The sequence below is a fragment of the Tachyglossus aculeatus genome, chromosome 11, assembly GCF_015852505.1.
Source record: "Tachyglossus aculeatus isolate mTacAcu1 chromosome 11, mTacAcu1.pri, whole genome shotgun sequence".
NCBI lineage: Eukaryota > Metazoa > Chordata > Mammalia > Monotremata > Tachyglossidae > Tachyglossus > Tachyglossus aculeatus.
In genome coordinates, this window is record NC_052076.1 from 21039338 (window position 1) to 21062261 (window position 22924).

The following is a 22924-nucleotide window of genomic DNA, read 5'->3' on the forward strand; positions in this document are numbered from 1 at the left end:
TTTATTGTGTACCCATGTCAAGGAGGTTCAACCACCTGGTTCTTCTAAGTATCTTGCTGTCAATTCCAGAGGCAATTCTGGGCTCGTGAGACTGTGGGCCTAGCCCAGTAATGGTGTTTCCTGTAGTCTCATGTTTTTGTGATCCCTCTGAGAGGCAAAGCTGAGTTTGGTATCCTCTTGGAGTCTTTCTTGCTCCTCCATAATGCTTCTTTCTAGATGTTTGTTTGTCTGTCTGTCTGTCTCCCCTTCTCTGATTCTGAAAATAGAATCAGACTCAATCGGTCAATCAATCGTATTTTTTGAGCGCTTACTGTGTGCAGAGCACTGTACTAAGTGCTTGGGAAGTACAAGTTGGCAACATATAGAGACGGTCCCTACCCAACAGTGGGCTCACAGTCTAGAAGGGGGAGACAGAGAACAAAACATATTAACAAAATAAAATAAATAGAATAAATATGTACAAATAAAATAGAGTAATAAATACATACAAACATACATACATATATACAGGTGCTGTGGGGAGGGGAATGAGGTAAGGCAGGGGGATGGAGAGGGGGAGGAGGGGGAGAGGCAGGAGGGAGCTCAGTGTGGGAAGGCCTCCTGGAGGAGGTGAGCTCTGAGTAGGGCCTTGAAGGGAGGAAGAGAGCTAGCTTGGCGGATGTGTGGAGGGAGGGCATTCCAGGCCAGGGGGGTGACGTGGGCCGGGGGTCGACGGTGGGACAGGCGAGAACGAGGCACGGTGAGAAGATTAGCGGCAGAGGAGCGGAGGGTACAGGCTGGGGTCTCTGGCACTGGGTGCAAGTGATGCCGGGGACGAGGAGGGGGCAGCAGCAGTGGCACACCGAGGGGTCCTGGCACAGGATGAGCCATTTCCCGATGGTTTTCTCGGTGTGGCAGTTAAACCTCGCCAGCTCCTGGTTCTGCGGGTTCTGGGCCAGGACGCAGTGGGCCGCCTGGTAGAGGAAGTTGAGCCTCTGGAAAGCCTCCTTACCTTTAGAGATGAAGCAGGAGCATGAGAGGGAAGGGAAAAGTTGGGAAGAACCTCCAGACAAAGCCATGATCCTGAGAGACCCGCTCCCCAAGCTAAATCCTGCTATCCAGTGAGATCCCTAGGCATCCATGGACAGCCCTAGAGACCAGTCTTTCCTTTCTGGGATGCAGCAGAACCCCAAACCTTGGGATGTTTTGTTCAAACAGGACCCGCCCACCTGAGAGGAATGTGTCGAGGACTTAGATGCTGGAGAGGATGAAGCCAAAGATGCCCCCGGGGCCAAACTGAACCAGGTGGACCCGGTTGCTCCCCTTGACCGGCTGGTCTGGAGCAAGAACATCCTGAACGGCCTAAAAATAAAAACAGCTACCATTTAGGCTCTCTCCTCCGGGGATGCCCAGGTGCTAGATTAAAGGCCCAGAAAATAGTGGAAGGGGATGTCAATGACTTAACCCCACTGCCTGGTTTCTCTTTAGCCCAAGCTTAATTTGAATTACTGTTCCATCTTCTTTTCCCCACCCCACCACTCTCCCCATGTTCTCTAGTCTTCCTCCCATCTTCCACCAAACCCCATGCTCCAGACTTTACCCTCTTGCTGTTCTCACTGCCTCCACCATTTATAGTAAGAAAGACCTGCCCAGTGGAGCCAAAGCTCAAGGACAGCTGGGGTGCTCTGAACAGGCAACGTGCATCACAGAGTTCTTCTGCAGAGAGATACTCCTCGCAGCTGCAGCTGCAGAAAAATAACAAGAGGTTAATAGGCTACTGCTCTCCAGTAAGAGAAGCTTGTTACCTCTGAGACAATTATTCTTACTGGAGGCAACCTGTCAGACCAGGCAGAAGGACCCATGGGCAGGGCTCCAGCCTATTACAAAACGTGCCGGAACCACTTACTCAAAAATGCTGTTCACGTCAACCTGAACTTAAGGTGCTGTGGTTCACTGGATTCTAAGTTAACTAGAAACATCAGTCTCATCTCCATGCCTGCAATGTAGCCTCAGCCCTGCCGCTTGCCTGTCTAGCCCATCCCATCTCAGCTAGGTTGCTGTAGGTTGAGCCAACACTCTTGGCTTGGCTCCCTCCTCTTCAGCATATGGCTTCAGGGTGCTAGAATACTCCAGTGGAACAAGTACAGGCCTGGGAATCAGAATACCTGGATTCTTGCCCCAGTTCTCCTACTAGCCTGCTGTATGATCTTAAGCTAATCACGTAATCTCTCTGGGCTTGATTCATCATTGGTGACCTGGAGGTGATATTGTTTGCTTCCCCCTGCCCTCACATGGATTTTGTGAAGATAAACAAAGCTGGTCTTTGTGAAAAATAAAAATATTATTCACTTTCATGGTGAAGCAGCAGGGCCTAGTGGAAAGAGCACAGGCCTGCAAGTCAGAGGACCTGTATTCTAATCCCAGCTCTGCCATTTGTCTGCTGTTTGACTTTGGGTAGGAATTTAGCTTCTCTGTGCCTCAGTATCTACAGCTATAAAATGAGGGCCCTTCTTCTCCCACCCCCTTAGATTACGAGCCCCATGTGGGTCAAGGTCTGTGTCTGATTTGATTATCTTCCATCTCCCTCAGGACCTAGTACAGTGCTTGGCACACAGTAAGCACTTAAATGCCACAATTATTATTATCATAATTATTATTATTTTATTACTATTAAGTCCTAGGTGATGAACTCATTTCTCAGAACCCTTTAGGATGTCTCCTAGATGTCTCCTAGAGTTTCCATTCCCCTTAGAGTGCTACAAAGTGATGAGGAAGCAGTTCCTATTTACAAATTCAGTACAGTGCTCCATAAGGAGAAAGCTCTCAATAAATACCATTGATTGATTGATGCGTAGTAGTGGTGTCTTATCAGAGCTGACTAGTTTTATATTTTAACAGAGAGGGAGCTCCAGAGGCAGCAGAAAGACCCGAGCCCACAACATTGTTTCCTCACTCCTCAAGAAACTCCAGTGGTTGTCAATCCACCTCCATATCAATCAATCAATCGTATTTATTGAGCACTTACTATGTGCAGAGCACTGTACTAAGCGCTTGATATCAAACAGAAACTCCTCACCATTGGCTTTAAAGCACTCCATCACCTTGCCCCCTACTACCTCACCTCGCTATTCTCCTGCTACCACCTACCCCACACACTTCCCTCCTCTAATGCCAATCTTCTCACTGTACCTCCATCTTGTCTATCTCACCACTGACCTCTCACCCATGTCCTGCCTCTGGCCTGGAATGCCCTCCCTCCTCATATCTGACAGACAATTACTCTCCCCTCCTTCAAAGCCTTACTGAAGGCACATCTCCTCTAAGAGGCCTTCCTTGACTAAGCCCTCCCTTCCTCTTCTCATTCCTTCTGCATCATCCTAACTTGCCCTGTATATTCATCCCCCCTCCCAGCCTCACAGTACTAATGTATATCTCTGTAATTTGTTTATTTATATTGATGTCTATCTCCCCCTCGAGACTGTAAGCTCATTGTGAGCAGGGATTGTGTCTATTGTTATATTGTACTCTCCCAAGTACAAAGTAAGCACTCAATAAATATGACTTAGTGAATGAATGCTCTGCACACAGTAAGCGCTCAATAAATATGATTGACTGACAAACAGTCATGGTAGAATCAGAACCCATAACCCTTAGTTTATCACTCTCAATGTAGTGCTGCTGGCCTGCTGCAAAACCCCATGAGAACCAGCCTTCAGCTCCTTCCAATAGCAATGGCCATCACCCATCTCTGCCACCATCACCTGCAGAGAGCATCTGTGGGATCCTCTCAGCCCTGGGAGGAACTGCACTGGCTCCCTAGCCCACTCAGGGATGGGAACAATCATGAGGCCAAATCTCTTACATGCCCAGTTCCGTGCTGAGCTTTCCAGCTCCCAGAGGGGCAGAGGGAGGAACAGTTGTACTGCTTGGGGGACACACTTGTGTGTGGATCTCTTTGGGAGAGCACCGTTCCTCTATCTGTAAGAGGGAGGCACACAGAAGACAGACTCAGGACCCCAGCCTCAAGACCCTGCCTCCACTTCAGCTCCTATTTATTTGATTGTATGTGGCTAACCAAGCTTTTGAGTTCCTCTGAAACCAGTCACCCTGGACCAATTCTCCCAAATCCCTGAGTCTTGCTCTCATGAGCCTGCCCCAATCCTCACCTAGAAAAGAGAAGACAAAGAGAAGACTGGGTTGCTGGTGGGTGAGTCAGGGGTTGGGAATAGAGGTGCTGGGGTTTATTGGTCACCCAGCGTTCCCAGAGCCATTGAAAGCAGGATGGAGGGGAGAGGGTCGAGTTGCCATAGAATCAAAGAGCTCTTATTGCAGCAGGAGGAACTCAAGCTAGATTTAAAAAAGATTTTAGCCACTGTACTGCCAAGGTTTGCGTCCCTATAAGAGTTTAAGAGAGATTTTGTAATATTCTCTAGAGATTTTTAAGATTAAGATACCCACCACACCCCCCACTTTGTCCCCAAACCCAGTTTGGTTATGGTGCCCTCACACTTGGAAGCAGAAGGGTGAACCTCCAGAAGAAGCCCTCCTAACCCATGATTATAAAGCAGGGGTGTTCTGCTTCTTCTGTTCTTTCACCCCCACGGGAACAGAACCATGCTTGGAGAGGGCTAGTAGGACAAAGGGATTTATTTCTCCGGCCCACACTCTGACACCCAGGGCTGCAGGGTTTTTTACCTGGGGATGACAGTCCTGGTCACTGTTGCTGTCTTGGCTCTCCTGGCTCCTCTGATCATAGTAAACGTAACCAGCATGACAGATGCAGGAACCATCTGACTCCTGAAAGGCTCGGTTCAAGCCCTGGCTGGTGCAGCTGGAGGCCCCTGGGGTGAGAGGGGGAGGAGGAAGAGGAGAAAGGTCATGTTTGGTGCAGCAATGGCAGTAGAAATACTGGAACATGGCCATTGTAGTGACAGAATCCCAAAGAGATCTGCCTGGCTTCCACGTGCAAGTGTGTGTTCTTTATTGAGCACGTACTGTGGACAGAGCACTGTACTAAGTACTTGGGAAAGTAAAATTACAATAGAGTTGGTAGACGTGATCTCTTCCCCAAAGGAGCTTACAGTCTTCTGGAGAAGCAGTGTTGCCTAGTGAGTACAGCATGGTTCTGGGAGTCAATAGGTTATAGATTCTAATCCTGGTTCCCCACTTGTCTGCTGTGTGATCTTGGGCAAATCACTTCACTTCTCTGTGCCTCCGTAACCTCATCAGTAAAATGGGGATTGAGACTGTGAGCCCCATGTGGGATAGGGACTGTGTCCAACCTGATTACCTTGTATCTACCCCAGTGCTTACAGCAGTGCTTTGCACATAGTAAGTGCATAACAAATAGCATAATTAATGCTGTAATTAATTATAAGGGAGATAGACATTAAAATAAATTATGGATAGGGGAAATAGTAGAGTATAAGGACAGGGACATAAGGGTTTATGGGGCTGGGCTGAGTATCAAAATGTTTATAGGCTACACGGCCAAGTGCGTAGCTGGTGCAGAGGTAAGGGTGGATAGGGGAAATTCATTCACTCATTCAATCGTATTTATTGAGAGCTTACTGTGTGCAGAACACTGTAAGTTGGGAAGTACAAATCGGCAACATACCCCTACCCAACAATGGGCTTACAGTCTAGAAGAGGGGAGACAGACAAAAAAAACAACAAAACAAGTAGATAGGTGTGAATACCATCAGAATAAATAGAACTATAGCTATATACAGATCATTAATAAAATAAATATAGTAAATATGTACAAATGAAATAGAGTAATAAATATGTGCAAATATATACAAGTGCTGTGGAGAGGGGAAGGTGGTAGGGTAGAGGGAGGGAGGGCGATGGTGAGGGGAGGAGGAGGAGAGGAAAAAAGGGGGGCTCAGTCAGGGAAGGCCTCCTGGAGCAGGTGAACTCTCAGTAGGGCTTTGAAAGGAGGAAAAGAGCTAGTTTGGCAGATGTGCGGAGGGAGGGCATTCCAGGCCAGAGGAAGGACATGGGCCAGGGGTTGATGACAGGGCAGGCAAAAACAAGGCACAGTGAGGAGGTTAGCGGCAGAGGAGTGAAGTGTGCGGGCTGGGATGTAGAAGGAGAGAAGCGGGTGAGGTAGGAGTGGGCGAGGTAGGGCGGGGAGAGGTGATGAAGAGCCTTGAAGCTGAGAGTGAGGAGTTTTTGCTTGATTCAAAAGTTGACAGGCAACCACTGGGAAAATGAGAGCTTAGTTGAAGATAGGCAAGAGGTTGTGGAGGATTTGGATGGAGTGGACTCCATTAGATTTGGCAAGAAGGAGGTTGTTGGTGACCTTGGAGAGAGCTGCTTCACTCAGGTGAAGGGGGTGGAAATTAGATTGTAGGTGGTCAAGAAGGAAGTTGGAGGAAGAGAAATAGAGGCAGTGCATGTATATAATCTGTTTGAGGAGTCTGAACAAAGCTGGGATGATGAAGATGGGGCAATAGCTGGAAAATTCAGTGGGTTCCAGGGAATGTTTTAGGGATAGGGGTTTGTGATTGTGTTCGAAGACAGCAGGGAAGGTGCCATCAAGAGTGAGCAGCTGAAGATGGTGGTGAAGGAGGGAGGAAGACTGGGAGCAGTGATTTTAGAAGACAAGAATGGAAGGTAATGAATTTGGAGGGGGTAGATTTAATAAACAGACAGGAGATCTCTATTTGATAGATGACTGAACAAGGTGAGAAAGTGGATGTGAGGGTGGTGAGAGGGTCATTTTGGAAAGCCCTTCTGATGGTTTTTAAAGTACTACCTGTAGAGTAGTTTCACCCCTAGGGGAGTACCACCTAGATATTTGGGGTCATTGCTATGGGAACAATGCTTGGTTTTCAAGGTGGGGCCCACACAGCTTGGACTCACCTGGCTGGGAGGAGGAGGAACTGCCACAGGGTAAACAGGACGTCATGCTGGGGCGCAGCCCATAGGTGCCCTTAGGACATGGGGAACAGTCCTCAGGTCGCTGGGCCCCCCTGGAGCGTCTGTGTGTGGCAGCAGGGCAAAGCCTGAGGGCAGAGGTCATGTTGGGGCAGTAATGCCCCGAAGGGTAATCCTTGCTGCCTGGGGAGACAAATATACATGAGACTAACTCAAAGCTGTGAAGCTGGTGGAGTGGGAGCCATTTAACAATTATGGCTCAGAGCCAGAGGAAACTGGGATTTCCCCCACTCTCCATCCCTGAGCACCTGCCCCCTGCAATCTCTCTTTGGCCACAAGACCCTCCCTTCCTTCCCATATTTTGGGTGGTACCTGGAATTCTGCATTGCTCCTGCCCTACTGTAAGTGCCTGAGCATTTTTAACTGATGGTCTTCTGCATATGATTTACATGAATTTTTTAATAGAAAATGTCCCACTATTGTCCCAGTTCCTGCTTCTTTTTTCTAATGTTTTCAATCCTTACCTGGATCGGGGGTCTGAGCTTCTGGTCAGGAACCATTTGGATCTCTCCAAGCTCTTCAGTAGCTTTTGGCAGAGGAGCCTCCAACCCAACTTCTATCCAGATTCACCCTCAAGGTCCCATTCAGCGTGGCTCAGTGGAAAGAGCCCGGGCTTTGGAGTCAGAGGTTGTGGGTTCAAATCCCGGCTCTGCCACTTGTCAGCTGGGTGACTTTGGGCAAGTCACTTCACTTCTCTGGGCCTCAGTTACCTCATCTGTAAAATGGGGATGAAGACTGTGTGCCCCACGTGGGACAACCTGATCACCTTGTATCCCCCCCCCAGCGCTTAGAACAGTGCTTTGCACACAGTAAGCACTTAACAAATGCCATCATTATTATTATTCCATCCTAACCTCCCCCAGAAGCATGGCCTAGAGGAAAGACTGGACTGGGAGTCAAGAGATCTGGATTCTAATCCCTGCTCCACCACCTGCCTGCTGTGGGACGTCAAGCAAGTTACTTAGTTTACTGGCGTTTCAATTTCCTCATCTGTGAAATGAGGATTCAGTACCTGTTCTCCCACCTCCTTAGACTGTGAGCCCCATGTGGAAGAGGGACTGTGTCTGATCTTGTATCTACCCCACTGCTTGTCACAGAGTAAGTGTTTCACAAATATCACAATGATTTTAATTATGATGACCCCTGCCCCCACTGCCTACCTCCCAATCTTCCTCTTCCACCACTCTCTGCCTTTACCCTGAGCATGCTGGACAGGGCTGGCAGGGTAGAGAGGCCTGGATTGGGTTCCAGTACAGGCCTGCATCACAGAGCCTGCAACTTGTCTCTTCAGAGTCCCGCAGACCACTCCCATTCAGAGCCATGGAACCTCCACGACATGGCAGGCCAGCAATACTGCCTGGGGGGGCAGTAATAGGGAAACATCTACAGAGAAAACTGGAACAATGGGCAGAAGGCACCTTGATGGAAGGGAAAATTAAATGGCCTGGGGGCCAACTGTCTCCTCCACAGGTACTAGCTGACCTGTGCACGTGGTCTGGCTTCCCCACACGTGCCCACTAACAGAGAGTCTGCTGATGTCCCCAGAGCTGTGATTAGAGCCCCAGGCATGTTAAATCAAACCCCACCAGCTCCCTGGAGTGAATTTAAGGTGGGGTCTGACCACAGTTTCTGGTCAGTGTCAGCCCGCTTTTCTTACCAACACTGACCTTGTAGCTCAGCTGGAAGGGGCAGGGAGGATAGTTGGGGATGAGGGGAGGAGGCAAGTTGTGCAGAGGGAGGGGGCACAAGAAAATAGTAGTAGTAGTAGTAGTAACAGCAGTAGCATTAGTGTTAGTATTGGTATGTATGGTGCACCTACCGGGAAAGTGGAACAGAAGCATGAGTACATTCCTTGAACACTTGGAGCTTACACTTTTAGGGGGAGACAGACATAAAAAATATTTACATTTAGAGTAATCAGAATAAATAATTGAAAGTACAATGTACATTCATGCTTGCATGTGCGCAGGTGTGTGTGTGTGTGTGTGTTGGTGTATGTGCTGAAGATGGACATAGAATAAATACTAAAGAGGGAAGAGTGGCTTTTGCTATGACTGGGCTATTGGGAATTAATCAGGGTGTTGATGGAGGTTAGATTTTAGGAACAATTTGAAGATGGAAGGGCTGTGGTCTGGCAGATTCGGGATGAGTGAGGAGTCCCAAACCAGGGAATACAGTGGGTGATGAGGTGGAGATGAAAGAGATGAGATCCAACCATCATATCAGCCCTCTACTCCCCTCTAGGGGCTGATAGTGCTATCACCTGGAGATAGGATTAGAAATAGAAGAGACGGGTGGCCACAGTCAGTAAAGGCCCCTGGAAAACCTCTGTACATGTTCAGGTGGATGGTGGGCATACTCACAGCTGCTCAACTGTGCGGTAGGTGGAAGATCCTTCTGGACAAGCATAGCCCCCGGGACACATGGGGGGAATACCAGTCTGGGGACCACAGAAGGAACCAGCTCTGCACAAGGTCTCACTCATGGAGCCTGCAACAGAGAGGAAGCAGACACACTGGGTTTGGAGGAAGGTGGGGAGTGAAAGCTGCAACTCAGAACCATCAGTACCCACTGCTCCATGAGAGCCTTGCCCAGGCCAATTAGGCATATTTATTGAGCGCTTACTGTGTATACCACACTGATTTAAGCGATTGGAAGAGTACAATATAACAATAAACAGACACAGTCTCTCTCCACAGTGAGTTTACAGTCTAGAGGGGGAGACAGACATTAATATAAATAAATAAATTACAGATATGCACATAAATGCTGTGGGGCTGGGAGGGGGGACTAAAAAAGGGGGCATGTCAGGGTGATGCAGAAGGGAACGGGAGGGAAAGGAGGGCTTAGTCAGGGAAGGCCTCTGGGAGAAGATGTGCCTTCAATAAGGCTGTGAAGGGGGTGGTGGGGAGAGTAATTGTCTGTCAGATATGAGGAAGCAGGGCATTCCAGGCCAGAGGCAGGATGTGGGCGAGAGGTTGGCGGTGAGATGGATTAGATCATGGTACAGTAAGAAGGTTAGCATTAGAGGAGTGAAATGTATGGGCTGGGTTGTAGAAGGAGAGTAGTGAGGTGAGGTAGGAGGGGGCAAGATGATTGAGTGCTTTAAAGCCAATGGTGAGGAGTTTTTGTTTGATGCAGAGATGGATGGGCAACATGACCTGACCTTTTTGGTAAAAAATGATCCGGGTAGCAGAGTGAAGTATGGACTGGGGTGCGGAGAGACAGGAGGCTGGGAGGTCAGCAAGGAGGCTGATACAGTAATCAAAGTGGGATAGAATGGACTGGATAAACGTGGTAGCAGTTTGGATGGAGAGGGAAGGTTGGATTTTAACGTTGTTGTGAAGGCCAAACCAACAGGATTTAGTGATGAATTGAATATACGGGTTGAATAAGAGAGAGGAGTCAAGGATAATGCCAAGGTTACGGGCTTGTGAGACAGGAAGAATGCTGGTGCCAGCTACAGTGAATGGGAAAGTCAGGGGGAGGGCAGGGTTTGGGTGGGAAGATAAGAAGTTGTTTTAGACATGTTAATTTTGAGGTGCCAAAGGACATCCAAGGAGAGATGACTTGAAGGCAGGAGGAAATGCAAGACTGCAGAGAGGGAGAGAAATAAGGGCTGCAAATGTAGATGTGGGTATCATCCACATAGAGGTGGTAGTTGACGCCATGGGAGTGAATGAGTTCTCCAAGGGAGTGGGTGTAGAATAGAAGGGGACCCAGAACTGAACCTTGAGGGACCCACACAGTTAGGGGGTGGGAAGGCAGAGGACGAGCACGTGAAAGAGAATGAGTGGCCAGAGAGATCAGAGGAGAACCAGGACAGGACAGTGTCAGTGAAGCTGAGGTTGGAGGTTTTAGTAGAAGAGGTTAGTAGAGAGTGTTATAGGTAGCTGAGAGATGGAGGATTATGATGGAATAGACGCTGTTAGATTTGGCAAGAAGAAGACCATTGATGACTTTTGAGAGGGCAGTTTCTGTAGAGTGAAGGTGATGGAAGCCAGATTGGAAGGGGTCAAGGAGAAAATTGAAGGAGAGGAATTGAGACAGCAAGCGTAGACAACTCACTTAAGGAATTTGGAGAGGAAAGGTACGAGGGAGGTGGGCTATAACTGTAGGGAGTCGTGGAGTCAAGGGAGGGCTTTTTTTGGATAGGGGAGACATGGACTTGTTTGAAAACAGTGAAGAAGGTGGCATTGGAGAGTGAACAGTTGAAGATAGCAGTTAGTGAGGGAAGAAGGGAGAGGGCAAATGTTTTAATAAAGTGTGAAGAAGTGGGGTCATATGTACAGGTGAAGGGGGGTGAACTTTGAGAGAAGGCAGGAGATCTCCTCTAGAGATACTGCTGGGGAAGGTGGGAGAGTTGACGAAGGGGCAGGAGGCAGGAGGGGCAGGGGGGGTTAGTGTCAATTTTCTCAATAAAGTAGGTGCCCAGGTCATTAGGGGCAAGGGATGGGGAAGGTGGGGGACAGGGGGTTTGAAGAGGGAGTTAAAAGTTTGGAACAACTGGTGAGGGCAATGGGCATGGATGTCAATAAGGATGAAGGATTTTGCCGGGCAGAGGAGAGAGCACAGTAAAAGCCCAAAAGGATAAACTTGAAGTGGACAAAGTTGGCCTTATATCTAGGTTTCCACCAGCAACACTCTGAAGCAAATGCACAAGAGCTATGGATGAGGAAGGTGGAGGTGACCCAGGGCTGTGGGTTAGTGGTACAAGACCTGCAGGGGTTAAGAGCTGGGCTGGAATCCATTTCCCCATTACTCCCTAGCCCCCACACCAAACCCTAGAGAAGCTAGGGAGGTACTGGGGTACTCCTCTGGGGTACTGGAAGTCCCTGTCATTTTTCTTGATTTCCCCTGACCTGAAGCAGGAGAGCCTGGGTCATTGGTGGAAGGAACAAAGGCTGAGAGGAAGGAAGCAGAAATAGTGGGTTAGAGGGTGACAATTAGGGAAACAGCATTGGGCTCAGGAGTTTAAAGGAGAAAGGAGCTGGGTCTTGGGTATGTGTCTGTCTCTAGAATCTGCTTTTTTTTTCTCCACAATATTTCCTGTACCCATCCCTTCCCTTACAACCAAGCCCTCATCACCTTGGGAATATAACACTTTATCAGTCTCCTCACTGGACTCCCTGCCTCCCGACTCTTCAGGTTAAAACACTGTTTAGACACTACTCAAAAAAATCCCCAGTGGCTGATCATTTCTCTCCACATCATTCAACCCACAAATTAAATTTATCACCAAATCCTGTCAGTTTAAACCTCACAGCATCACTAAAATCCAACCTTTCTTCTCCATCTAAACTGCTACCAAGGTAATCCAAGAATTTATCCTATCCCATCTCGACTACTGCATCTGTCTCCTTCCTGACCTCCTGTCTCTCCCCACTTCAGTCTATACTTCACTCTGCTACCTTGATCACTTTTACAAAACTGTTCAGTCCATGTTTTCCCACTCCTCAAGATTTTCCAATTGCTGCCCATCCATCTCCATACAGTGCTTTGCACACAGTAAGCACTCAGTAAATACGATTGAATGAATGAATGAGTATCAAACAGAAACTCCTTACCGTAGGTTTTAAAGCACCCTTTCCCCTCCTACCTTACCTCCCTGGTTTCCTACTACAACCTAGCCCACACACTTCACTCCTCTAATGCCATTTCTACTTGGATGTCCTCCTGTCACCTAAACTTAACATGTCCAAAACAGAGCTCCTTATCTTCCCACCCAAACCCTGTCCACTCCCAGACTTTCCCATCACTGTAGATGGCACCACTATCCTTCCCATTCATTCAATCGTATTTACTGAGCGCTTACTGTGTGCAGAGCACTGTACTCTCACAAGCCCATTGCCTTGGTATTATCTTTGACTCCTCTCTCTCATTCAACACACATATTCAATCTGTCACCAAATCCTGAAAGTCCCACCATCAAAACATGGCTAAAATCACCCTTTCCTTTCTGGAGAAGCAGCATGGCTCTGTGGAACGACCATGGGCTTTGGAGTCAGAGGTCATGGGTTCTAATCCCGGCTCTACCAATGGTCAGCTGTGTGACTTGGGCAAGTCACTTAACTTCTCTGTGCCTCAGTTACCTCATCTGTACAATGGGGATTAAGTCTGTGAGCCCCCCATGGGACAACCTGATCACCTTGTAACCTCCCCAGCGCTTAGAACAATGCTTTGCACATAATAAGCACTTAATAAATGCCATAGTTATTATTATTATTATCCAAACTGCTACCACTCATCCTATCCTGCTTAGATTACTGCATCAGCCTCCATGCTGACCTCCCAACCTCCTGCCTCTTCCTACTCCAGTCCATATTTCACTCCCCCACCCAGATCACCTTTTTTTTAATGGCATCTATTAAGTGCAGTCTACAGGGGACTTTCCCAAGTGCTTAATACAGTGCTCTGCACACAGTAAGTGACTAATAAATACGACTGAATGAATGGATGAATGAATGAATGAACCTACTCACTGTGCCACAATCTTGTCTATCTCACTGCTGACCCCTAGCCTACATCCTGCCTCAGGCTTGGAATGCTCTCCCTCTTCATATCCAGCAGACCTTCACTCTCCCCACCTTCAAAGCCTTATTAAAAGCACATCTCCTCCAACAGCCTTCCTTGAGTAGGCCCTCATTTCCTGTTCTCCTACTCCCTTCTGCATTGCCCTTGCACGTGGATTTGCACCCTTTATCTACCTTTCCCTCAGCCCCACAGCATTTATGTACCTATGCATGATTTATTTGTTATATCAATGCCTTTCTCCCAATCAATCAGTCAATCAAGCAAACTTATTTATTGAACACTTACTGTGTGCAGGGCACAGTACTAAGCACTTGGGAGAGTACAACACAATAACAGGAAAACGCCACTCTAGACTGTAAACTCATTGTGGGCAGGGACTATGTCTAGTAATTCTATATATTGTATTTGCCTAAGTGCTTAATATAGTATTCATTCATTCATTCACTTGTATTTACTAAGTGCTTACTGTGTGCAAAGCACTGTACTTAGCACTTGGGAAACTACAATGCAGCAATAAAGAGTGACAATCCCTGCCCACAATGAACTTAAGGTTTAAAGTGGGAGAGACAGACATCAATACAAATAAACAGGCAACAGTATAAATAAACAAAATTGCAGATATATGCATAAGTGATGTGGGGCGGGGAGAAGGGGGAAGAGCAACGGGAGCAAGTCGGGGTGATGCAGAAGGGAGTGGGAGACGAGGAAAAGTGGGGCTTATTTTGCCTTCTCACTCACACTCCTTTCCCCTGTAAATCCATATTACTCCCTCACAGAGATCTCCGCTCTCTTGACCCCATCCATCTTTCTGAGCGCCACACACCCCACCTCGCCTCCCTCTCCTCTCTACCCAGTCTTGATGATCAGATTACTGCTCTCAACCCTACCCTTTCTACTCAGCTAGACTCACTCGCTCCCCTTTCCCTTCGCCGCCCTCGTACCACTAACCCACAGCCCTGGATCACTGCCACTGTCCGCCTCCTTTGCTCTTATGCTCGAGCTGCCGAACGCTGCTGGCGAAAGTCTAAACACCATGCCAACCTCATTCACTTCAAGTTTATTCTTTCCTGCCTTAACTCAGCCCCCTCCTCTGCCAGACAAAACTACTTCTCCTCCCTTATTGACACCCATGCCCATCATCCCCGTCAGCTCTTCCGTACATTCAACTCCTTTCTCAGGCCCCCGGTTCCTTCCCCTCCACCTTCCCTCACCCCCAACGACCTGGCCTCCTACGTCATTAACAAAATTAAATCCATCAGGTCCGACCTCCCCAAAGTCACTCCCCCACCTTTCTCCAACCCTCCGGCTCTCAACACTCTCTGCTACTCTCCCATCCTTCCCAGCAGTATCCTCAGAGGAGCTCTCCTCCCTCCTCTCATGTGCTACTCCAGCCACCTGTGCTTCTGACCCCATTCCCTCTCATCTCATGAAATCTCTTGCTCTGTCCCTTCTCCCCTCCTTAACTTCCATCTTCAACCGCTCACTCTCCACTGGTTCCTTCCCCTCTGCCTTCAAACGCCCATGTCTCTCCCATCCTAAAAAAAACCCTCTCTTGACCCCACCTCACCTTCTAGTTATCGCCCTATCTCCCTCTACCATTCCTTTCCAAACCCCTTGAACAAGTTGTCTAAACGCGCTGCCTCGAATTCCTCAACACCAACTCTCTCCTCGACCCCCTCCAGTCTGGCTTCCATCCCCTACATTCCACGGAAGCTGCCTTCTCAAAGGTCACCAATGACCTTCCACTTGCCAAATCCAATGGCTTATACTCTATCCTAATCCTCCTCGACCTCTCAGCTGCCTTCGACACTGTGGACCACCCCCTTCTCCTCAACAAGCTATCCAACTTTGGCTTCACAGACTCCGTCCTCTCCTGGTTCTCCTCATCTCTCCGGTCGTTCATTCTCAGTCTCTTTTGCAGGCTCCTCCTCCCCCTCCCATCCCCTTACTGTGGGGGTTCCCCAAGGTTCAGTTCTTGGTCCCCTTCTGTTCTGGATCTACACTCACTCCCTTGGTGACCTCATTCGCTCCCACGGTTTCAACTATCATCTCTACGCTGATGATACCCGAATCTACATCTCTGCCCCTACTCTCTCCCCCTCTCTCCGGGCTCGCATCTCCTCCTGCCTACAGGACATCTCCATCTGGATGTCTGCCTGCCACATAAAACTCGACATGTCCAAGACTGAACTCCTTGTCTTCCCTCCCAAACCCTGCCCTCTCCCTGACTTTCCCATCACTGTTGACGGCACTACCATCCTTCCCGTCTCACAAGCCCGCAAACTTGGTGTCATCCTTGACTCCGCTCTCTCATTAACCCCTCATATCCAAGCAATCACCAAAACCTGCCGGTCTCAGCTCTGCAACATTGCCAAGATCTGCCCTTTCCTCTCCATCCAAACTGCTACCCTGCTCGTTCAAGCTCTCATCCTATCCCACCTGGACTACTACATCAGCCTTCTCTCTGATCTCCCATCCTCGTGTCTCTCCGCACTTCAATCCATACTTCATGCTGCTGCCTGGATTGTCTTTGTCCAGAAACGTTCTGGGCATGTTATTCCCCTCCTCAAAAATCTCCAGTGGCTACCAATCAATCTGCGCATCAGGCAGAAACTCCTCACCCTCAGCTTCAAGGCTCTCCATCACCTCACTCCCTCCTACCTCACCTCCCTTCTCTCCTTCTACAGCCCAGCCCGCACCCTCCGCTCCTCTGCTGCTAATCTCCTCACCGTGCGTCGTTCTCGCCTGTCCCGCCGTCGACCCCCGGCCCACGTCGTCCCCCTGGCCTGGAATGCCCTCCCTCTGCCAATCTGCCAAGCTAGCTCTCTTCCTCCCTTCAAGGCCCTACTGAGAGCTCACCTCCTCCAGGAGGCCTTCCCAGACTGAGCCCCCTTCTTCCTCTCCCGCTCATCACCTTCTCCTTCCCCCCGTCTTACCTCCTTCCCTTCCCCACAGCACCTGTATATATGTATGTACATATTTATTACTCTATTTATTTATTTATTTTACTTGTACATATCTATTCTATTTATTTTATTTTGATAATATGTTTGGTTTTGTTCTGTCTCCCCCTTCTAGACTGTGAGCTCACTGTTGGGTAGGGATTGTCTCTATATGTTGCCAACTTGTACTTCCCAAGCACTTATTATTACAGTGGTCTGCACACAGTAAGCACTCAATAAATATGATTGATTGATTGATTGATTGATTACAGGCCTCTTGGAGGAGATGTGCCTTCACTACGGCTTTGAAGTTAAGGAGAGTAATTTTCTGGTGGATTTGAGGAGGGAGAGCATTCCAGGCCAGAGGTAGGACATGGGTCAGAGGTCGGAGGTGAGAGAGGCAACATCAAGGCACAGTGAGAAGGTTAGCAACAAAGAAGAGAAGTGTGTAGGCTGGGTTGTAGGAGAGAAGCGAGGTGAGGTAGGAGGGGACAAGGTGATAGAGTGCTTTGAAGTCAATGGTGAGGAGTTTTTGTTTGATACGTAGGTGGACAGGCAACCACTGAAGATTTGTGAGGAGGAAGGTGACATGACCTGAACTTTTCTATAGAAAGATGATCTGAGCAGCAGAGTGAAGTACCCTGCACACAGTAAGTACTCAGTAATTCTAATTGATTGATTGGCTTTCAGTTTCTCCATCAGCTGTTTTCCCCTTACCATCCCAACTCACACTACTTGCACTTCCCAAACTAATCTTCTTTTTGTGCTTTTCTCTCAACTCTCCCATCAAGGGGAGGTGAATGTTAACTGGACAGAAGTGGAGAAGTAGTATGGGGCAGAGGGGATGGAGATTCTGAACTTTGACCTTGAACACTCAGCTGGGAATTGTGCCTGGGGCTGCAGAGAGGCACACAGGAGAGTGGACTGGACCAGAACAAGACAGGAGAAAGTCCAACCCTGCTCAGGCCCCAGCTTCCATGCTCTTTGGCCGAAGGTTCAACCCACTGGACCTCCTGAGGGGAAAGGGAATCAAAGACACCATTCCAGGCAGAGTGAGAAATGAGGTAACACCCGGGGAGCATGGGGAAGCCTTACCTCGAGGGCACTCATAGCCAGGTCTGCAAGGAATGCCATGGACATTGACCAGGCCGGTCAGCAATGGGTCAGGGCAGTAAAGGCCTGGAGGGCAGGGCTCACACTCTTCCCATGATGTGGCACCCAGCTGGGTCCTAAAGGTACCTGGAGGGCAGAGCAAGGCCCTTTGCTTTCCTGGGCACCAGTGCCCTGGAGGGCAGAGGTGGTCTTCATAAGATGACAGGCCTGATGGTAAAGATGTAGTGGGAATAAGGTTAGTGGAAGCAGTAGATTTGAGATGAAGTAGATGAAGAGTAGATGGAGACTCCCAGCCTGACCTCCCCTTTGGTTTCATCCAATTGGAATCACCCGCCAGCCTGCCCAAAGGTGCTACTCACCAGGGGTTGGGCAGTCATATCCTGGTGGGCATGGCTGGCATTCTCTCTGGCTCCAGGCCCCTAGTTCTGCCTGATACGTGTTCTCAGGACATTCTTGAGGGCCCCTGCCTTCAAATTCCTTCCCTCCAGGGCAGTAATAACCAGGAGGACAAGGATAGGTCACTGGGTCACCTAAAGGGAAGGGAGGCCAAAGCAAAGTGTGGATTAGGCTCTGGTCACCCATTTTCACACCTCCTCCACACAAATTTCATTCTGGCTAGGAGCTTTCTATACTCTGACCAATCCCAGTCCCCAGTATTCCTTGCTCCCAAACCTGCTTTGCAGCAGTGTCCTGGAGGGCAAGGCCAACAGTCCTCTCTCCGCCTGGCACCCAAGGATGCCCCTAAAGTATTGGCTGGGCATGGTATTGGTGAGTCACTGCCCTCTGGACAATAAAATCCTGAAAGGAAAACATAGAGAGTTACTTCTGATCGACTTGAGAGCGTCAAATTCTCTCCATTTTAAGCTGGGCCCTTCTGGTAAATAGAGGTTAAAGAATTTCCCAGGACACCAACAGCACAGGTGACCCCTGAGCTTTGGGAGAGGAGCAGGGTCACCCTGAGGTCAGGAAGAATTTGTCTCTCCTTCCCGTTTCTGATGAGATCATTATGTTCCACTGCATGCATTGTACTGGGCAGCAGTACAGTGTAATAACATCAAACAAAAATCTCCCCAACCTCTTTAGTCTGGGCTATTTCTCGCTGACATCTCTCTTGTTTCAGAGTCATTGCATTTCCCCTCCCACATTCCTGCTGACACAAGGACACTTCTGACTTGGGATGAGGAAGATGGATGTTTTCAAATTTTCAACTGCCACAGCCCCAAGGAGACCCCATAAGCCCCTCCCACCCCCAACCTCACTCAAGTTATGCCCTGAGGTGGCTGTCTGAAGCCAGAAATAAGGAGAGGAGATGGGCTAGTATCAGGAAGGTCAGGTAAGGCCAATGTAAATTTTCTGGTCCCAAAGGGAGATTTTTGTGGGTTAAATGATATTTGAAAACTCTCTGCAAGGCTGAATTAAAAATTTGCTCCCAAAGTTCAGGATCAGGCCTCCAACCACAGAGGAATTGTTCCCTCTTTCCTTATTTGGACACTGGAAAGATCTTTCGGAGCAGGAGTAGTTTGTGTGGATAACAAAGTTCACAGCATGTGCAAAGCATGAAAATATGGAGGTGGGCAGTCCCTGGACCCTCTCCATACTCCTCAGTCTCTTCAGGGACTGGAAGCTTCAGTCAAAATCCAGAGAGGAGGTGATGGTACTGGTCCCATTTAGCCTCCTGGTTGGGTTTGATACTTCTCGGCTGACCCTGATTGGTTGAGACAGGGAGAGCCACCCAGAGAAGCATGGGCAGAGCTGGAAATACCAGTCAGTGCCCAAGCTGAGTCAGCACTTCTTCTCCATCAGGGACAGAATGTCCCCAGGAACGCCCTGCTGGAATTTCAGTACTGGAATTCACCATTCTCCCAGAGCAACGGAGTGTCTGATCAATCTGTTCAGCAGGTGACTGACAATTCTTCCCCAGACAGGCCATCCGTGGATGCACTTCACACATTCAAGTTAGGAGAAGACAAGAAATGAGAGGCTCTGACTAGAACTTTCCAATCTGCTCACAATATCTTCCTCTCAAATGGGGTTGCTTATTTTGATCCATGCTGAATCCTGGGTGGGCTTCATAAGTGGTAGCTAGAGAGTGTTCTCACATTTCTGAGAGGAAGGGGACTGCTTCCGGGGTAAAGGTCATTCAAAGCTTGGAGGATCTCAACAATTCCTTGGACTCTTCCTTGAAAATCAGCTCTGTTTTGCTCACTTATATTGATCACTTCATACTATTACAAGCCCATTAGGGTTTTACAGACAAGAGTGGTTAGTCAAGTCATTGAGGGCCTCACAGCAGTCTGCAGCAGCTGAGCTGGACCAGAAACCCAGCTCGCCAATTCACTGTTCTTCAGATATTGCTGCTCTTGTGGGCTGGAAGACCAACTTGAACCACCTTCCCATGAGACAACTCCTTAAAGTGACAGAAACGTGCTCCAAGCCACAGGTTCAGACAGAAGGAGGGCTCTTTGCCTACCCATTGGGCACAGCCCTGCACCAAGATGTCCCCTGTGGAACAGACTTGAGGAATTCCTGCAGGCCTGTGGAGTTGGTTCAGAGCTCCCAGCTGAGCAGAAATAACCGGGGGCACATTTTCCATGCAGTCTTCCATCTCTGCAGCAGACAAGGGAAAGGGAGGAAAACAGGACAGGACTTGAGAAGTTAATTTAGAGGCACAGTATCAAATCACAGAATAAACAGGGCAATAAAGGCCTCATTCATTCATTCATTCAATCGTATTTATTGAGTGCTTACTGTATGCAAAGCACTGTACTAAGTGCTTGGAAATATATTGCAGCAATAAAGGGACACAATCCCTGCCCACAGCAGGTTCACCATCTAGAGCCTGGGAGAAAGACATCAATACAAGTAGAAAGGCAACAATATAAGTAAATAGAATTTATGTATAAAAATATATATAATTATATATTATAATCATATTATATAATTATAATTATAAATATACATACATAAGTGCTGTGGGGCAGGTATGAAGGCACACACCTGTATATATGTATATATGTTTGTACATATTTATTACTCTAAATATTACTCTATTTATTTATTTATTTATTTTACTTGTACATAGCTATTCTATTTATTCTATTTTGTTAGTACGTTTGGTTTTGTTCTCTGTCTCCCCCTTTTAGACTGTGAGCCCACTGTTGGGTAGGGACTGTCTCTATATGTTGCCAATTTGTACTTCCCAAGCACTTAGTACAGTGCTCTGCACATAGCACTCAATAAATACGATTGATGATGATGATGATGATGATGATGAAGAACAAAGGAAGCAATTCAAGGTGACAAGGAAGCGGGGGGAACTGAGGAGAAGGGGGCTTGGTCTGGGAAGGCCTCTTGGAGGAGGTGTGCCTTTAGTAGGGCTTTGAAGGGGGTAAGAGTGATTGTTTGGCAGAGCTCAGGGTATTCCAGGCCAGAGGTAGGACTTGGACCAGGGGTTGGAGGTGACAGGTGAGATAGAGGCACAGTGAGAAGGTTAACACCAGAAGAGTGGAGTGGCGGGCTGGGGTTTAGAAGAAAAGGGAGGTGAAGTAGGAGGGGGTAAGATGATGGAGAGCTTTAAAGCCAAGGCTCAAAAGGCCTCAAAAACCTAAAAAAAAGCCCTCAAAAGTTCACCCAGTCTATCCTCTGTACTAGAAAAGACCAACCAATCTAGTCCATCCCAGAAAGGCAGCTCTTTCAATCAAAAAATCCTCCACGGGGGAGGCAGATTTCAAGGTCTCTCAGCAAGTTCCTTTTAATGTCTTGTCCTCAAATTTTTGTGGCAAGGAGTTGCTCATTGCTATAGAGTCAATACTTCTTCAAATTTTGGATACTCACTGGCTATATATGAGCAAATGAGAATATCACTGCATTTGCTATGTGGCTGCAGATCCTTTAGGATTAGGATACTGCTACAGTGAAAACCTTTATTTCTTGGAGGGTTCCTTATTGGATAAACTCCTAGTGCAATATTGTACCTTTTCTCTCACTCAAATCCCTGGAAAGGCCTACAAATTATTGTTTCCCAGAGCAGTGATTCTTCCTAGGTCACACAACAAGTTAGTGGGCAAGTAAAACTAGAACTAGAGTCCAAATTTCTACACCCTTCAAGCTGCCAGAGCAACAATTAGATTCCTTCTCCTCTAAACATGGACTGTAGATAAATGGATAAAGCAGAAAGAACTTGGCTGCTCTCAACAATACCTATTTTATGGCTCTAAGCATTTTGCTTCTATGCAGAGCTATGGAAATAAAGAGGAAGGAGACAGAATAATTGCAACAGCTGTTTCCTACACCCGTTTTGTGAAATGCTGCAGATGGGTGTTTCCAGATGTTGGGGGAGACTCGGTGTTGCAAAATTTGGAAATTGGTTTTGAAAGAGCTGTCACCGGCTGTTGTAACTGGATGTAAGGAAGCAGAGATATTGCATACAGGTACAGAGGAACAAATGATCAGGAGCATCCAGTTTGCAGCTGAAGGAATACAGCTTTAGACACTAGGAGGTTCTTTCTAGCCAAGGAAGGTCGTAGAATCTTCTACCCCGATGTTGTCTGTGATGGAGGCAAGAAACTAGGAAGGCAGGTTCAAGAAGGCTCAGACACTCCGAAATTTCAACCAGATGTTGAATCTACATCAGCTTTGTCCAAATTTACCCACATCATTCTTCTCCTTTCTCCTGAGTTCAGAGAACTCTCTTGGAGGCAATCGTCCTTTTTGGTTAGCTTGATTTTATTTTTGTCCTTAAGGACACCAGCTAGTGTGCCAACAGGTTATTACCCCTCATTGGAATGGTTAGGATGCAAACATGTATGGAGGTGGAAAGATGGGCAAAATTAATTTTTTTAATGGCATTTATTAAGCACTTGCTATGTGCAAAGCACTGTTCTAAGCACTGGGGAGGTTACAAGGTGATCAGGTTGTCCCACGGGGGGACAATCTGTCTTCATCCCCATTTGACAGATGAGGGAACTGAGGCCCAGAGAAGTGAAGTGACTTGCCCAAGGTCACACAGCTGACAATTGGTGGAGCCGGGATTTGAACCCATGACCTCTGACTCCAAAGCCCGGGCTCTTTCCACTGAACCACGCTGCTAATTGTAAAGGATCCTCCCAACTCCTGGAGTAGGAAGAGTGCAGGCCCAGGAGGCAGAGAACCTGGGACTCTGCTAATTGCCTGCTGTTTGACTTTGGGCACATCACTTAACTTTTTTGTGCCTCAGTTTCCTCATTTGTAAAATGAGGATTCAATACCTGTTCTCCCTCTTTCTTAGGCTATGATTCTTAAATTAATTCTCAATTTATTTTCCTCACTCATAAAACAATAAATTGAGTGCCTAATGTGTATATAGAGCACAGTCCTAAGCTCTTGGGAGAGTCCTAGTAGAATAAGACATGATCCCTGTCCACAAATAATTT

The 22924-nt window shown here is 47.8% G+C and overlaps 1 protein-coding gene across 1 annotated transcript in view; it reads right to left on the reverse strand.

The window, feature by feature from the left end:
• LOC119935194 (multiple epidermal growth factor-like domains protein 11) overlaps positions 1-22924 on the reverse strand; it is a 150312-nt gene that overhangs the window by 124848 nt on the left and 2540 nt on the right. The window contains exons 2-9 of the mRNA XM_038754851.1: positions 19984-20120; positions 18186-18311; positions 17873-18043; positions 17496-17720; positions 9288-9414; positions 8744-8796; positions 6850-7047; positions 4675-4820 (exon numbers count right to left, since the gene is read on the reverse strand). Coding sequence (XP_038610779.1) covers positions 4675-4820; positions 6850-7047; positions 8744-8796; positions 9288-9414; positions 17496-17720; positions 17873-18043; positions 18186-18311; positions 19984-19987 — 1050 coding nt within the window. The 5' untranslated portion in view covers positions 19988-20120. The remainder of the gene's footprint in view (positions 1-4674; positions 4821-6849; positions 7048-8743; positions 8797-9287; positions 9415-17495; positions 17721-17872; positions 18044-18185; positions 18312-19983; positions 20121-22924) is intronic.